This window comes from Lepidochelys olivacea (genome assembly GCF_965140295.1).
Source record: "Lepidochelys olivacea isolate rLepOli2 genome assembly, chromosome: 22".
Taxonomy (NCBI): Eukaryota; Metazoa; Chordata; order Testudines; family Cheloniidae; genus Lepidochelys; species Lepidochelys olivacea.
Genome location: NC_140432.1, coordinates 4,463,203 through 4,481,514, shown reverse-complemented (window position 1 = coordinate 4,481,514; position 18,312 = coordinate 4,463,203). Strand labels below are relative to the sequence as shown.

The window sequence follows — 18,312 nt, the reverse complement described above, 5'->3', positions numbered from 1 at the left end:
CTGCAGAACTCTTGGGTAAATGCCATCTGGTCCTGATGAGTTATTCATATTTAATTTATCAAGTTGTTCCAAAACCTCCTCTATTGGCACCTCAATCTGGGACAGCTCCTCAGATTTGACACCTAAAAGGAATGTTTCAGGTGTGGGAATCTCCCTTGCATCCTCTGCAGTGCAGACTAATGTGCAGAATTCATGTAGTTTTGCCACAATGGCCTTGTCTTCCTTGAGTGCTCTGTTAGCACCTTTATCATCCAAGCTTCCTTTTCAGGCTTCCTTCTCCTGATGTGCTTAACTTTTTTTTTTTATTGTTCGTTTTTGTGTCTTTTGCTGGTTGCTCTTCAGTTTCTTTCCTGACCTACTTAATAATTATAATTACACTTGACTTGCCAGAGTTTATGCGCCTTTCTATTTTCATCACTAGGATTTGTCTTCCAATTTTTAAAGGATGCCTTCTTGTCTCTAGCCTTTTGTCTCTTTTACTCTGTTGTTTATCAGGGTGGCATTTTTTGCATCTCTTACTGTTTTTTTTATTTGGGATTTACATTTAATTTGAGCCTATATTATGGTGTTTTCAAATTGTCTCCATATAGTTAGCAGGCAGTTCACGCTCATGACTGTTCCTTTTAATTTCTATTTAAATAGACTCCTCATTTTTGTGTAGTTCTCATTTTTGAAGTTAAATGCTACTGTGGTGGGTTTCTTTGGTATTTGCCCTCCTACAAGGATGTTAAATTTAATTACATTATGGTCGCTATTACCAAGTGGTTCTGCTCTATTCACATCTTGATCCTGTGCCCCACTTAGGACTAAATGAAGAATTGCCTCTCCCCTGTGGATTCCAGGACTAGCTGCCCCAAGAAGCAGTCATTTATGGTGTCTAAAAATTTTTATCTCTGTATCCTATCCTGATTTGCCTAGTCAATATAAGGATATTTGAAATCCATCATTATTGTTGTGTTTTCTGCCTTTGTAGCCTCTCTCATCTCCCTGAGCATTTCACAGTCACTATCCCGGCCACGTGGTCAGCAGTATATTCCTACTGCTTTATTCTTATTATTCAACCATGGAATTTCTATCCATAGAGATTCTATGCTAGTGTTTGATTCATTTAAGATGTTTTACACTATTTGACTCTATGCTTTCTTGCATATATAGTGCCACTTTATCAACCAAGCTTGTAATCTCATCAAAAAAAGATATCAGGTTAGTTTGACAGGATCTCTTTTCCACAAACTCATGTTGGCATTAATTATTCTCCTCTCTTTTAATTCTTTATTAATCAAGTTCCATATCATATGTCCCATTCGTTTGCCCAGGATTAATGTCAGGACCTAGGCAGGATCATTGCTCTTGCACTGGACCAGTGTTATATTTCTGGAGTCAGCAGAGAAGGAGCTAGAGAAACAGAGGCAGAGGGCATTGATGGACACACAGCTCTCTGCTGCTGTGGCTTTATCGTTCTAGCTGCAAAGCTGAAGCTAATATGAAAGTGAGGTTTTGCACTAGGGAGGGGGTAGTGCTCAAACATTTAAAGGGACAGGACATTAGATTTCACCGAGCTAGTAATCAATTATAAACCACACCACCAGTTTGGGGCTGTCTGCTCCATTTTTGGCAATCTGCCCTGAGGCTGACACTTGCGGTTGTGAGCCACTCCAGACAATATGACAATTGGCATAGTCATGACAGGATTCACATGCCACAGGTCAATTGGGCTTAAAGTTCATAACCCAATGCTGTGAGAAGTTTAAATTTGATACTGAGAGTTTTTATGGGTTAAAGATTAGTCACAATGAGCGAATGACAGTCACAGGAGGATCTTGACACAACAGACCTTGGAAAATTATGCAGAAGTAGAAGAATATCCCATAAAAAGCAAGCTCAGATCAGCAACGGGGAGCTCTGCTCATAGACTTTGACCAAGGAGCAGGGTCTGAGCACCCCCATACCTCAGATGTCACAAAGACCACTGCAGTGGAACTGTTCTGGCTGAAGTTCATGGAAGCCCAGAAAGAATGTGAGCACCAGGTACTGACGGTGGAACTTTGGACCCAGGAGAAGAAAAAAACCACTGAAACTGAGAAAGAACAACTAGCAGCTGAGGAGAGAACAGCAGCAAAACGTCCAAAGTCTGCCTGGGCCATAAGAAATGCCTCGGGCTGTGCCCAGCTGCCATCCCCAGCAGTGACCCTGTAGGTGAGCATTCAGGCCACCACAGCGACAGGGTGTGGAGGACATGTACTCTGCTGCCACCAGCACCGAGCCTGTTCTGTGACTAGAGGTCACTTCCTTGGCTATGGCTGCATTACACAACCTCGTCACAGGACCTGAATTCAGACTATGCTGCAGACTTGTGTGACGAGGAGGACCAGGGGCACTCCAGAAGGCTTGGGGCCTGAGCAGAAATCCTAGGCAAAGGAAGATGCAGCAGGAAGAGACAATGTCTACTTTTTTGAAGGCCTTTTTGCTCAGAGGGTGGGCTGTTGCTCTGAACTGTCTGATAGGAATGTCTCCTATCCTAGAGAGACAAAAGGCCAAGTTACTCCTGCTGTCAGTCCTCGGTGTGTGCATGGCAGTGGGGTTCGTTGTTTGATCTACAGCCCTGGGATAGAGGGGCTGCCGCTCTGCTCGCCTGCCCCCTGCTAGTCCATGCAGAGGTAGGGCTGCTATTTGCACTCCAAGCTTTGGAGTCTGGAAGAGAGAGCTGAGTAAACACTGCCTGGCTAACAGACAGCCCAGGGCACATTTCTTCAGCCATGATGTGGAGAGGGAGGAAATATTCCATATCTGATGGGCCGCCTCCGGTAGGACATCGGCCTGCAGCCTGGATGCCGTAATCCAACGGCAAACAAAACCTGCATTGAAATGCGGCAGAGGGAAAATGACTCATCTGGGCGACAATTCAGTGTTAGATTAGGAGCTGTGTGCAGGAGCATAAGAAAAGGCTTAAACAAGTCCGAAAGTCATGAGACCCATTAGTATGCAGAGCATCTCCTCCTTCCAGCTCCATGCAACCAGCAGAAAATGCTATTTCTGCTAACAAGTGATCTAAAGACAAAGGCTGATGAAAAACAAGTTCCTGATTCAGACATCCCCTTTCCTGGGGAGAGGGATGTGTGGGGCAGAAGTAGGGTGACCATATTTCCCAAAGGGAAAATGGGACATAGCGAGGGGCTTGCCTGAGCCCCGCCACATGGGGCTGGCCTGAGCCACTTGCCCAAACCCTCTTCCCTGCATGGGGGGAAGGCAGGGCCTGGGCGAGCAGCGATGCACACACTACATAGGGTCACCCTATTTCCTAAAGGCTGGGGCTGGTGTTGCTGCTCGCCCGAGCCCTGCCTGCCCCCTTCCAGAGCCCTGCCCACCCCCCACCGTCACCATCCCCCGTGGAGCTGGCATCACAGCTCTCCTCCCCTCCCACCCCCGCACATTCCTCTGCACCCCACTTTGCTTTTTTTTTTTGCTTTTTTTTTTAAACAAAAGTGGACATTTGTCCCGTTTGCTCTGGCCAACTGATCAAGTCGGCAAGAGCAAATAGGACAAATGCCCACTTGTGTCAAAAAAGTCCGGCTGGCTGGGACAGGGCTTAAAAAAGGGACTGTCCCAGCCAAAACGGGACATATGGTCACCCTAGATAGAAGGAAGGGAGGGATAGCTCAGTGGTTTGATAGCTCAGTGGTTTGAGCATTGGCCTGCTAAACCCAGGGTTGTGAGCTCAGTCCTTGAGGGGGCCACTTAGGGATCTGGGGCAAAAATTGGGGATTGGTCCTGCTTTGAGCAGGGGTTTGGACTAGATGACCTCCTGAGGTCCCTTCCAACCCTGATATTCGATGATTCTAAGGGATAAGAAGTAGGAGCACCCACTCCCTGACTAGACTGTCTACTCTGCTGACTGTCACTTGGCAAATCCAATGTGCCGAGCCCTCTCCCATTCCTTTTCCTATCTCCCCTTAAACTCGCTGTATGCTTAGCCAGGCACCTCTGATCCCCTGGCTGGCCCTCTCTACTCTGGCTGCTCTGCCTGGTCCTTTATCACTTGTGCTGGATCTGCTCAGCTAACGATCTATGCTCCCTGGGGCAGGGAACGTGGGCCAAATTTTCAGTTAAACCTACAGAGAGGTGCCTAATGGAATAGACTAAAGCACCTAACAGGTCTGGCGCCTAACTCCTATTGAAAGTCAATGACAGTGAGGCACCTAACCCACATAGGCACCTTTGTAAATCCAGTCTCTTGGCTTCCTCTGTGTTTGTGCCATTCGCAGCTCTGACAGCGTCTAGCTAATGTCCAAGCCTGACTCGGCGATGCAGTGACCTTCCCCTGTTCGCCAAGCCTTGGGCCAGTCCTGACGTCAGCAGGATCTCTGGCTCCGTGTGAGATGAAGCGGGAGAGACAGATGTTAACCAACGGCCCTGGGCATGGGGAGATTCTAGGAGCATGTGCCAGGCTTTTCCTACCAAGTAACCCGTGGGCTTTAGTCACTTGCCAAGAGCTGCTTTCTCCTGCTTCTGGATGGTGGGGAGTAACTAAGTGAACATGCGGAGTCATGGAACTCCACAAGCCACACACACCACTTTGCTTTGGCCACCACCTGCCCCAGGATCCAGCCCCCTCATCCACAAATAAGAATAGGGCAAGGTGGTCGATACAGGTGAAGCGTCCTGTTCGGGATGGGTAGCTATGGGGGAGGGTGGAGTGGGGCAGCCTCTGTGCATCCCCACCCTATACCTTCTCTAGGAACTCAGGCCCCAGTGCTGGGGCTGGAGGGAGGGATCTCAGGAGACTCCCCGGGGCACTCTGGGGTTTCAGCACAAACCTGTACAGAAATGGAGCGGGGGGGGGGGGAGTCACTGGCACAGGGGAGTGGGCTTTCCTCTTCCCCTGCCCCCAGCTGCCAAACCTATTCAGCACCCACCTCTCTTCTCTAGAGAAGGGGGCGGGGGGCAGGAGGAAACCATCTCCCCTTGTTCAGGGCAGTTCACGCAGGGCGAATGCCCACAGGGCTGGGTCACTCTATTTATAAGCAGGAAGGTAGCTGATCTGTCAGCCGCTTGCCCTCTTACGAAACATCCACATTGTATTTCACATCGGAAAGGGGGGGAGGGATTGTCATAAATATAAAGGGAAGGGTAAACACCTTTAAATCCCTCCTGGCCAGAGGAAAAACCCTTTCACCTGTAAAGGGTTAAGAAGCTAAGATAACCTCACTGGCACCTGACCAAAATGACCAATGAGGAGACAAGATACTTTCAAATCTGGAGGGAGGGAAACAAAGGGTCCTCTCTGTCTGTGTGTTGCTTTTGTCGGGACCAGAGCAGGCATGCAGGTCAGAACTCCTGTAAAGGGTTAGTAAGCAATCTAGTTAGATATGCGTTAGATTCTGTTTTGTTTAAATGGCTGATAAAATAAGTTGTGCTGAATGGAATGGATATTCCTGTTTTTGTGTCTTTTTGTAACTTAAGGTTTTGCCTAGAGGGATTCTCTACATTTGAATCTGATTACCCTGTAAGATATTTACCATCCTGATTTTACAGAGGTGATTCTTTTACTTTTTCTTTAATTAAAATTCTTCTTTTAAGAACCTGATTACTTTTTCATTGTTCTTAAGATCCAAGGGTTTGGGTCTGTGTTCACCTATGCAAATTGGTGAGGATTTTTATCAAGCCTTCCCCAGGAAAGGGGGGTGTAGGGCTTGGGGGGATTTTGGGGGGAAAGACATTTCCAAGTGGGCTCTTTCCCTGTTATATTTGTTAGATACTTGGTGATGGCAGCAATAAAGTCCCGGTACAAAAGGTAAAATAGTTTGTACCTTGGGGAAGTTTTAACCTAAGCTGGTAAGTTTTAACCTAAGCTTAGGGGGTCTTTCATGCAGGTCCCCACATCTGTACCCTAGAGTTCAGAGTGGGCAAGGAACCTTGACAGGGATAAATGGCTGGCCTTGGTGCTAAATGTCAGGAACAGGGGGCTGCGCTTCCAGGAGCCAGTTCCAGTTGTGGGGAAGAATGGGGTTGCCAGAAGCAGAGGGCAAAGTCTTTGGGTGTTGGGCCTATCTCCCCCCAGCTTGAGGTTAAAGGCTGCAGAGAGGCAGTTCCCAAGGAAGGCAGCAGTACAGACACAGTGACCATACTAATCAGCAGCTGCACAAAGGCAACAGGGCAGGACGGGCTTTGACCTGAACAAAGCCAGTGGGGCCATTGTGAAAGGCCTCTCTCAGCCAATCGGTACCCAACTTTGCTCCGCATTTCAGCAGCCACTAAGGAAATGTATTTGGGGCACCTAATCCTTTCTATTGTACAGCAGTCTTAGCTGAATAAAGAGTCTCTCAACCCGCACAGATTCAAGTAGCCTGGTAATCTGCAGAGATTGCCTTCCACAGTGGTTGAGACTCAGAGAAGTGGCAGAGTGGGGCTAGGCCTGGCCTGAAAAGGGATGTGCTGCCATGCTCCAGCCCGGAGACAGCAGCTGGAAAGCTTGCCACATGGCAGGGGCTTGCTCTGCAGGCAGCATTTCCCCAGAGTTGCTCTGTGAGGCACAGAGACCCCCAGATCTGATTGGTGGAACCCTAGGGGCCCTGCCTGGTTCCCAGCTCTTATTTAACCCAAGCCCAGGGACAGGAAGTTGTCCATACAGCTGGGTTCTCCCTGCTGAGGGTTCCTGCGTTTGGCCTTCCACGGTCATCTTGGTCAACTGAGCCGAATCCAAACCAACCATGGTAGATGCAGATATCTAATGCACAAATGGAAAATCAAGGACTCCCCAGTGTGCGCGTGTGGTTCCCCACAACAGACCATCAAACAGCTCGCCACCTACTGCCCAATATATAAATATGAAGGTGGCATCCCTGCAGTATATTCTGCTACTCCTGATGTAGCCATTTGGCTTGATCAACTTCAGTGAATTTATAGTTGCTGCCCTACACCAGCTGTCTGAAAGCAGCAGCAGCAGCAGCTAAAAGGGAGGAATGGGCTGAGCTACGCTAGTCGAAGCACATGTTGCCATCCGATTTCATTGCATTTTAATGTGGAAGGAACAAAGTGTTCCACATCAAAGATGGTATTTTTAAATCATCCATTGCGGCTCAAAGCCACATTTTGCAGATCGGTTCCTTCTCAAAATGTGTTTATTTTTAAGAGTCCAAAGTAAATATTCCGTGAGCCCTTACAGGATGCAGACACCTGACCGTCACAAAAGCATGTGTCCACTGCCCCCTTCCCCCTCCCTGAATGGCCCTACTGAAGGGGAAGACACATATGTCTTACTGCTGGGATCTGTGGTAGTTCACGCTGATTGGCACCCCATCACTGACAGCAGCACCCGTTCATGTCTATGCATAAAGAACCGAGGGTTGCCTTGGTGACAGTCAGACTGGATGGAGGAGGACACATCTGTGTGAGGTGGGCAGAGGTGGCATGTATACTGAGTAGGTGAAAGCAGCCGGTTGGTAGGCAGTACCTTACCTTGCAGGTGGTGCTCTGTCCTGCTCTCAGTCACTGTGAATGGGACTAGCAGAAAGCAAGAGCTGAGAGAGGTAGGATCGGAGCGGTGCAAGGCATAGGGTGGGGACGCTGGGAGGACAGGGGCTGGCTCACGAAAGTAATAACAAAGGGGGACGGTAAAAAGGATGGGAGAAGATACAAGCACAAAATCTAGATGCTCAGAACAAAATTAATCAAGGAACCAAAGAACACAAAGAGAAGAAATTACTGAATTGCCTGTACACCAATGCTAGGAGTCTGGGTAACAAACAAGAGGATTTGGAATTGCTGATTGAGACGCATAATTCAATCTATTTGTTTTAATGAAACCACGTGGGATGATGTGCACAATTGTAATGTTACAATCAATGGTTATAATCTATTGAGGAAGGGCCAAGGGGACAAAACGGGAGGGGAAGTGGGACTCTATGTCAAAAACAGTATTACCTGTGTCTGAGTCACCGATAACTCGGAAGAAAATTATCTTGTCCTAACAGATGGAGCATAAGTGGGTGTCTGCTACAGACCACCAAATCATGCCAGCAGACAGGATGGCTGCTTCTTAACATACCTGTTTCCAATGTGTAAGGAAAAAAGCTGTGTGATCATGAGGGACTTCAATTTGAATGACTCATGGTGGAGGTCTCATGCAGCCAGTGCTAAAACATCCTTGGATTTTCTAATTGTTATAGATGACAATTTCCTGGGGGGATTCTTTATTAGACCTAATCCTCACAAATAAAGAGGAGCTTATCACAGAACTAAAAATTAATCGTCTCTTCGGTATAAGTGAGCGTGACTTGATCACATTTATAATCTACAAACAATACAGCCCAGACCAGTAATATATATCCTTGGTGCTTCAGAATGTTGAAAACAAGTAAGAGCCAGATCAGCTGGGAGGAAGAATGTAATCAGAACAATATAAATGACAATTAGAAATTGTCTAAAAACACCTTCCCAGAAGCCCAAAAAGCCACAATCCCACAACTGAGGAAGAAGGTCACGGTGGTTAAAAAAGATGACCTGGTTTAGAGGGGAATTGAAGGCAGCTATAAAAATAATAATAATTAATAATGTAATATATAACAAATAAAAAATAGAGAAAGTTGATAGGTTTCAGAGTAACAGCCGTGTTAGTCTGTATTCGCAAAAAGAAAAGGAGGACTTGTGGCACCTTAGAGACTAACCAATTTATCTGAGCATAAGCTTTCGTGAGCTACAGCTCACTTCATCGGATGCATACTGTGGAAAGTACAGAAGATCTTTTTATACACACAAACCATGAAAAAATGGGTGTTTACCATTGCAAAAGGTTTTCTGTCCCCCCACCCCACTCTCCTGCTAGTAATAGCTTATCTAAAGTGATCACTCTCCTTACAATGTGTATGATAATCAAGTTGGGCCATTTCCAGCACAAATCCAGGTTTTCTCCCCCCTCACAAACCCACTCTCCTGTTGGTAATAGCTTATCCAAAGTGATCACTCTTCTTACAATGTGTATGATAATCAAGATGGGCCATCTCCAGCACAAATCCAGGGTTTAACAAGAACGTCGGGGGGGCGGGGGGTAGGAGGAAAAAACAAGGGGAAATAGGTTACATTGCATAATGACTTAGCCACTCCCAGTCTCTATTCAAGCCTAAGTTAATAGTATCCAATTTGCAAATGAATTCCAATTCAACAGTTTCTCGCTTGAGTCTGGTTTTGAAGTTTTTCTGTTGTAATATCGCAACTTTCATGTCTGTAATCGCGTGACCAGAGAGATTGAAGTGTTCTCCGACTGGTTTATGAATGCTATAATTCTTGACATCTGATTTGTGTCCATTTATTCTTTTACGTAGAGACTGTCCAGTTTGACCAATGTTCATGGCAGAGGGGCATTGCTGGCACATGATGGCATATATCACATTGGTAGATGTGCAGGTGAACGAGCCTCTGATAGTGTGGCTGATGTAATTAGGCCCTGTGATGGTGTCCCCTGAATAGATATGTGGACACAGTTGGCAACGGGCTTTGTTGCAAGGATAGGTTCCTGGGTTAGTGGTTCTGTTGTGTGGTATGTGGTTGTTGGTGAGTATTTGCTTCAGGTTGCGGGGCTGTCTGTAGGCAAGGACTGGCCTGTCTCCCAAGATTTGTGAGTGTGTTGGGTCATCCTTCAGGATAGGTTGTAGATCCTTAATAATGTGTTGGAGGGGTTTTAGTTGGGGGCTGAAGGTGAGGGCTAGTGGCATTCTGTTATTTTCTTTGTGAGGCCTGTCCTGTAGTAAGTGACTTCTGGGAACTCTTCTGGCTCTATCAATCTGTTTCTTCACTTCCGCAGGTGGGTATTGTAGTTGTAAGAATGCTTGATAGAGATCTTGTAGGTGTTTGTCTCTGTCTGAGGGGTTGGAGCAAATGTGGTTGTATCGCAGAGCTTGGCTGTAGACGATGGACCGTGTGGTGTGGTCTGGGTGAAAGCTGGAGGCATGTAGGTAGGAATAGCGGTGAGTAGGTTTCCGATATAGGGTGGTGTTTATGTGACCATCGCTTATTAGCACCGTAGTGTCCTGGAAGAGGATCTCTTGTGTGGACTGAACCAGGCTGAGGTTGATGGTGGGATGGAAATTGTTGAAATCATGGTGGAATTCCTCAAGGGCTTCTTTTCCATGGGTCCAGATGATGAAGATGTCATCAATATAGCGCAAGTAGAGTAGGGGCGATAGGGGACGAGAGCTGAGGAAGCGTTGTTCTAAGTCAGCCATAAAAATGTTGGCATACTGTGGGGCCATGTGGGTACCCATAGCAGTGCCGCTGATCTGAAGGTAAACATTGTCTCCAAATGTGAAATAGTTATGGGTAAGGACAAAGTCACAAAGTTCAGCCACCAGGTTAGCTGTGACATTATCGGGGATAGTGTTCTTGACGGCTTGTAGTCCATCTTTGTGTGGAATGTTGGTGTAGAGGGCTTCTACATCCATAGTGGCCAGGATGGTGTTATCAGGAAGATCACCGATGGATTGTAGTTTCCTCAGGAAGTCAGTGGTGTCTCGAAGGTAGCTGGGAGTGCTGGTAGCCTAGGGCCTGAGGAGGGAGTCTACATAGCCAGACAATCCTGCTGTCAGGGTGCCAATGCCTGAGATGATGGGGCGCCCAGGATTTCCAGGTTTATGGATCTTGGGTAGTAGATAGAATATCCCAGGTCAAGGTTCCAGGGGTGTGTCTGTGCGGATTTGATCTTGTGCTTTTTCAGGGAGTTTCTTGAGCAAATGCTGTAGTTTCTTTTGGTAACTCTCAGTGGGATCAGAGGGTAATGGCTTGTAGAAAGTGGTGTCGGAGAGCTGCCGAGCAGCCTCTTGTTCATATTCTGATCTATTCATGATGACGACAGCACCTCCTTTGTCAGCCTTTTTGATTATGATGTCAGAGTTGTTTCTGAGGCTGTGGATGGCATTGTATTCTGCACGGCTGAGGAGAGTGGGGTGGGGGGAGAGAAAACCTTTTGCAGTGGTAAACACCCATTTTTTCATGGTTTGTATGTATAAAAAGATCTTCTGTACTTTCCACAGTATGCATCCGATGAAGTGAGCTGTAGCTCACCAAAGCTTATGCTCAAATAAATTGGTTAGTCTCTAAGGTGCCACAAGTACTCCTTTTCTTTTTGAGAAAGTTGATAGTAATTAACAAAATCAGAAACAACAAAGTATACAAAATTGATAAGGGAAGCAAAGGGACACAAGGAGAAATCTATGGCCAGCAGAGACAAGGATAATAATGAGTTTATTATGTATATTAGTATTTAAAATAATCCTAACAATGGTACCGGTCCATTACAAGATGGAACTGGTAGAATTATCAATAATAATGGAGCAAAGGAAGAAGTATTCAATAAACATTTCTGTTCTATAGTTGGGGAAATCAGATGATGTAGTCATATTATATGATGATGATAAACTTTCCATTCTACTTGTATCTCAGGGACATATTAAATAGCAGCTACAAAAGTTAGACATTTTAAAATCTGCAGGTCTAGATAACTTTGCATCTAAGAGTTTTAAAAGAGCTGGCTGAGGAGTTGGCTGGACCATTAATGTTGATTTTCAGTATGTCTTGGAACACTGGGGGAAGTTCCAGAAGATTGGAATAATGCTGATGTTGTACCGCTATTTAAAAAGGGCAAATGGATGACCTAGAAAATTTATCACATTAGTGGATGTGCAGGTGAATGAGTCCCTGATGGTGTGATCATCAACACACGATCCATTGTCTACAGCCAAGCCCTAAGATACAACTGAATTTGCTCCAGTCCCTCAGACAGAGACAAACACCTACACGATCTTTATCAAGCATTCTTAAAACTACAATGCCTACCTGGGGAAGTGAGGAAACAGACTGACAGAGGGAGACGGGTACCCAGAAGTCACCTACTACAGGACAGGCCCAACGAGAAAAATAACAGAACACCACTGGCCATCGCATACAGCCCCCAGCTAAAACCTCTCCAGCACATCATCAATGATCTACAACCTATCCTGGAAAACAATTCCTCACTCTCACAGACCTTGGGAGGGAGGCCAGTCCTCGCTTACAGACAGTACCCCAACCTGAAGCAAATACTCACCAGCAACTACACACCACACCACAGAAACACTAATCCAGGAACCAATCCCTGTAACAAACCTCATTGCCTACTCTGTCCCCATATCTACTCTAGCGACACCATCAGAGGACCCAACGACATCAGCCACACCATCAGGGGCTCATTCACCTGCACATCTACTAATGTGAGATATGCCATCATGTGCCAGCAATGCCCCTCTGCCATGTACATTAGCCAAACCGGACAGTCTCTATGTAAAAGAATAAATGGACACAAATCAGACATTGGGAATGGTAACATACAAAAGTCAGTAGGAGAACATTTCAATCTTCCTGGACACTCTATAACAGATTTAAAAGTAGCCATCCTTGAACAAAAAAACTTCAAAGAAACAGACTTTAAAGAGAAACTGCAGAACTAAAATTCATTTGCAAATTTAATACCATTAATTTGGGCTTGAATAGGGACTGGGAGTGGCTGGCTCACTACAAAAGCAACTTTACCTCTCCTGGAATTGAGACCTCCGCATCCATTATTGGGAGTGAACTACATCCACCCTGATTGTATTGGCCCTGTCCACACTGGTTCTCCACTTGTGAGGTACCTCCCTTCTCTTCATGTGCCAGTATATCTATGCCTGTATCTGTAATTTTCACTCCGTGCATCTGAAGAAGTGGGTTTTTTACCCATGAAACCTTATGCCCAAATAAATCTGTTAGTCTTTAAGGTGCCACCGGACTCCTTGTTGCTTTTGTGGATACAGACTAACATGGCTACCCCCCGATACTAGATAATTATAGGACGGTCCGTCTGATATCAGTCCCTGACAAGATAATGGACTGGCTGATATGGGACTCAATTAATAAAGAACTACAAGAGGGTAATGTAACCCATGCCAATCTACATGGGTTTATGGAAAATAGATCCTGTCAAACTAACCTGATATCTTTTTTGATAGGATTACAAATTTGGCTGATAAAGGTAGTAGTGTTAAAATAATACACTTCTACTTCTATAAGGCATTTGACTTGGTACCTGCATGACATTTTGAATAAAAAACTAGACCAATATAATATTAATGTGGTACACATTAAACTGATTAAAATCTGGCTCACTAATAGGTCTGAAAATGTAACTGTAAATGGGGAATCATCATCAAGCTGGTGCGTTTCCAGTGGGGTCCCACAGGGCTTGGTTCTTGGCCCTACTCAATTTAACATTTTTACCAATTACTTGGAAGAAAACATAAAATCATCCTTGATAAAGTTTGCAGATGACATAAAAATTGGGAAGTGTTAAACAATGAAGAGGACAGGTCACTGATACCGAGCCATCCGGATTGCTGGTAATCTTTGTCAGAACCACTGCTTCCCAGGAGAGAGTCCCCCAGCCTGTAAGTCTGGCCTACATTCTTTGTTCCTAGATGTATACATTTACACTTATTAAAACACATATTGTTTGCTTGCATGCAGTTTACCAAGCAATCCAGATGGCTCTGTATCCCTGACCTCTCCCCTTCATTATTTATCACTCCGCACTTTGTGTGTCAACTGCACACTTTGTCAGTGATGATTTTATGTTTTCTTCCACGTCACTGATAAAAACGTTAACTAGTGCAGAGCCAGTAGCGGATCCCTGAGGGACCTCACTGGAAACACACCTGCTCCAGAAAGATGATATCCAGTGCTTTAGCCAAAGAGCTGCCAGCAATACGATATGACCTGTAGCTGCCGCAGCACACTGGACACCTTTCTGTGCCCTTTCTGCCTACACTCTGTCAGATGTCCGCCAGCTCTGCGGGGTTGGGACAGGCTGAGAGACTGGCTCCTCCATGGAAAGAGCTGGTCTAACTGTCCTAGTGTTTACCTGTGGGAGAGAACGTGCATGTCTCCTTGTGGGAGGCCTCTCAGCTTTAGCTCCTGATCAGTCCGCATCATTGTGGAGTGTTGGGTTTAGAGCTATTTGAACATACAAGCCACAAAAAAATAGCACAGACTGTTCTAGAGAGAAACATCTTCATTCAGCTCAGAGCTGCTGAAAAGGACTGGAACAAACTGTTCCCAATGTAAAAAGAACAGGAGGACGTGTGGCACCTTAGAGACTAATACATTTATTTGAGCCTAAGCTTTCGTGAGCTACAGCATCCGATGAAGTGAGAATTGCAGGGTTTGGGCTAATTGTTCCGTGAAATGGGTCAGTCTCTAAGGGGCCACACGTCCTCCTTTTCTTTTTGCGAATACAGACGAACACGGCTGCTGCTCTGAAACCTGTTCCCAGTGTGTTCACTGCAAACCAGAACAGCTGAGTGGGACACTGACAACTAACCAGCTACTGGGCAGAGTCTGTAGCTGGCAGGAGTGGATTAGCACGAGCACAGCATGGCACCAAGGGGGACTTTTCAAAGGTAAATTAAAGCAGAAACCAAAAAGCAGCCAGAGTCTCTATCAGGGAAGCCCATTCCAGAGAGTGACTGAACTATGCACGTGTGGGCTGCCACAAGAAACCGTGACATGGGAGACAGTTCTTCCCTATAGCAGCTGGCTAGATCAAACTGTATCCAGGCTCACACGCAGCTCCCATTCAATTCCACATCTCTTGGGAGCTGGGAAGTCAGTATGAACATAGATGAGATTGTGCAGAAGCAAGGTTTTAAACTAAACTACTTTTACGGTATTTCTACAGTAATATCAGGAGCCAGTTACTTTCCAAATGTGATATGGTCTCTTTTACACTTTGACTAGGGCTTGAGTCAAAACTTATGGCCAGCATGCGTGGCAGTAACTACATAACATTTTGTTTGAACTTTCCAGCACCTCCAGACCTTGGCTTAGCATTAAACACAGCTGAATTATGGGTCTCAACCTCCTTCAATTGTCTTTCCAGAAGAGGGTGTTAGATTAACTCACAACATCAAACTGTCCTGCTTCTACAACTCATTCAAACAGAACAAACACTCCCCAGGCCCGATTCACAATGTGTCTGATTTCAGAGGCACAGATCAACAGTAAGAAACCGCTCGTTAATTCTCTCTCATTGCAGCTGGAACAATCCTTTCCCGAAGCCAGAGAGCTGCTGTGTGAGGGGAAAGAAAAGGTATTCAGGGCGGTTGCTTGAATAAACACCCCCTGCTCATGTAGGGGCTAAGCAGGCTCATGAACGCCAGCATTCAGCTCCAAAGCCTCACCTCACCCCCTCTTCCCGCCACACAACAACATCTGCACACCCTCTCCCACTTCCCAGATTCTTAAGAGATTTGTTTTCCTACCTGGGTGGATTAGAAGAAGGCACACTAAGTGCACGAAACCTGGAGCACTAGGGACTCTGGACAAGGCTTCCCTTTCTCTCTTCATTTTGGGTTTAGCTTTAGGTCCCTCTCGCAGACAATTGGCATGATTTGTCCACTCCGGGCACGTCCCTCAGTACCGCTTGGAGTTGTCCTGCCACCGCTCAGCCCTGCCAACTCCTCTTTGAATAGACAGAGCTCTGTGTGTTGTTGAGTTTGTCTTTTCTTTTGGTCAGACCTGACATTTTCTGGTTTCATGAACCCTGCATCCTCAGCGTCAGGGGATTAGCTGCCAGGACTGAGAAATAATGAACAATATCCCCAAATCTTCAAACACAAAGTAACAGCGAAGGCCTGACTTAAACCTCTGAAAACAAGGAGCTTCTGAATCCCAGCTGACACTGCCTTTCGCTCGCTCTCTGAGCGTGCAGCGCACAATGCCCTGCACGTGCAATTCTCCCTGAAACGCACCAGCAGGGCAGTTATGCAGGGCATTTGCATTTCCCGGCCTCTCGGGCTCAAGCCAGACACTTAGCATTGTTTTAAAGGGGTTGCGTTCTTTGTGGTCACTGTGCAGTGGAGTTTGCCAAGCTTCCCTGGCTCACTGGATCACAAATAACTCTGCTCTGGTGTCTCAGATGGTCAAATCTCTTGAGGTTCATTAAACAGGACAGTCTTTATAGGAAGCGGCATGAGGGGGGGGACTGCTGCCCCCTAGAGGAACCCTGCTCCCTGACATCTTAACAGATACTTTCCCTTCCCCATGGAGGAAGGGTGTCCTTCCCTGATGCAGGATGCTATCTGCTGCCCATTCTTAGAGCAGTTTAGGCAGAGGACGTTTGTTGGGATTCCCTGCAAGACCATGTCCACTTGCCTTATCCAGCCCTACAACACTGCCATGAGTGGATGTTCCATACTGTACCCTTCTGCCAGGTGGTGCCAGGAGTAAGAAGAGCTGGGTTCACTATCTAGAGGTTCCTCTTAATGTTACAAAACCAAACCAGCTTAAGCCTTCTCTGTCCTCACCCCCCCACCCCCAAAATCTGGGAAAACTAAACACTCACACAGAGTGCCTCTAAGGGGCAATGCTTCTTCACTCGCAAACACCGAGTCTGGGGATAACAAGAGAAAACATTTATTAAAAGGGAGTGGCAACTCCACATTAATTTGGCAAAACACCATGATTCAAAAGTGTGCAACTGTAAGTAAAGGCCTGCCTCATAATACGGGGGCAGTGTCCTTTGCCTCAGCTTTCCCCCTTGCAGTGTGAAAGTCCAATGGACAAACGTCCATTTAACATGCCACTTCCTTTCCCCTCTTTTGCACCCACAAAGCCCCAGAATTCAGGGGTGCTTTCACACGGGTTCCCCTCCCATCCGTGCCATCCGTGCCATCTGCTGCTGTCTCTGCTCACCCACACCGCTAATGTCTCTGCTGCTTGCCACTCACCACGGCCTCCGCCTCCAGCTGCAGTGACATGTTCCGAGATTCCCCCACCGAGCCCGGTTCTCAGTGATCTCAGCAGGGATCTTGGTGCGATCTTTCACTACAGGGCTCTCCCCAAATCCAATGGAAGGCTCAGTCCCCCGACCTGCTGATCAGTGATTTCAGCTCCAGTGACCCCTGAGCAGAACCAGGGGCTCTAAGTGGACTCTGATCAGCTCTCTCTTTAAGCACTGGAGGCAGAGGGTTAAATAGGACTCTTTAAACAGAGGCCATATATCGCCAAGTAGAAACACTTGTCCACCCCCTCAAATGTCCTTTGGACTTTACATTACCCCCTGCTTAGCACGTGAGTCCTGTAGGACATGTTAAGTTGCCTTTTCATAGAATCTCAGGGTTGGAAGGGACCTCAGGAGGTCATCTAGTCCCACTCCCTGCTCAAAGCAGGACCAATCCCCAATTTTTGGCCCAGATCCCTAAGTGGTCCCCTCAAAGATTGAACTCACAACCCTAGGTTTAGCAGGCCAATGCTCAAACCACTGAGCTATCCCTCTCCTTACTTTTAGGCACACAATAAGGATAATTATATTTCATTATCCCTGTGGTCAAGACTAAAGTGAATTTTAACCTAAAATAGCCAAAACTGGTCATTCTGGCGACGCAGTTCTGGCTGCTGAGCACCTAGGTAGAGTCGGAGTGTCGATGGACGCCTTTTCCACCAGTTCGTCAATAGATGGCAGAAGAGAATTCACTCAGATCCTGGCTAACACTGCAGATTGTTCTGCCGGGAGGTGGCATGAATGTGGTCTTGCCTGCTGAAGCCTGCAATCCGTAGTAACACTGAATTCCATCCCTGCAGATTTGGGGGGGCCCTGGGTAAGCACCTAAGGATCCACATATTGATCCAACACTCCAGACGCTTGAATTAGCAATAGACAATTGGTAGGTCAGAGACGGAGGTTATTTACAATGCCCAGTGGTTAATGTGAGGGGCCTGGAGCTAACTCGGTGTGTGTCAATCATCCCTCTGATTACTGCACCCGTTCCGTCACACCTCACCTCACCTGTGTTTGTCTTTTTACAGAGTATGTTTTTTTGTGGCAGAGGCAGCACGTACGTGTGTCTATATAGCACCCAGCATAACACACCCTGAACATGACTGTGCCCTTGGCTACTACAGCACTATAAATAAAGAACTGGGAAGATTGAAGGGGAAGACATGAAGGGGAAAGGAGTCCAGGAGAGCTGGCTGTATTTCAAGGAATCCCTGTTGAGGTTACAGGGACAAACCATCCGGATAAGTCGAAAGAATAGTAAATATGGCAGGTGACCAGCTTGGCTTAACGGTGAAATCCTAGCAGATCTTAAACATAAAAAAGAAGCTCACAAGAAGTGGAAGGTTGGACATATGACCAGGGAAGAGTATAACAATATTGCTTGGGCATGTAGGAATGAAATCAGGAGGGCCAAATCGACCTGGAGCTGCAGCTAGCGAGAGATGTCAAGAGTAACAAGAAGGGTTTCTTCAGGTATG

At 46.4% G+C, this 18,312-nt stretch overlaps 1 protein-coding gene across 2 annotated transcripts in view; it reads right to left on the bottom strand.

The window, feature by feature from the left end:
- Positions 1 to 17,043, bottom strand: part of HEPACAM (hepatic and glial cell adhesion molecule) — a 76,326-nt gene extending 59,283 nt beyond the window's left edge. The window contains exons 1-2 of one of the 2 annotated variants that reach the window (XM_084611789.1): positions 16,785 to 17,043; positions 15,318 to 15,633 (exon numbers count right to left, since the gene is read on the bottom strand). In XM_084611789.1, coding sequence (XP_084467915.1) covers positions 15,318 to 15,402 — 85 coding nt within the window. In that variant the 5' untranslated portion in view covers positions 15,403 to 15,633; positions 16,785 to 17,043. Of the gene's footprint in view, positions 1 to 15,317; positions 15,731 to 16,784 lie in introns of those variants that run through there. The other variant, XM_084611788.1, reaches the window with a different exon arrangement.
- Positions 17,044 to 18,312: the final 1,269 nt, after the last annotated feature.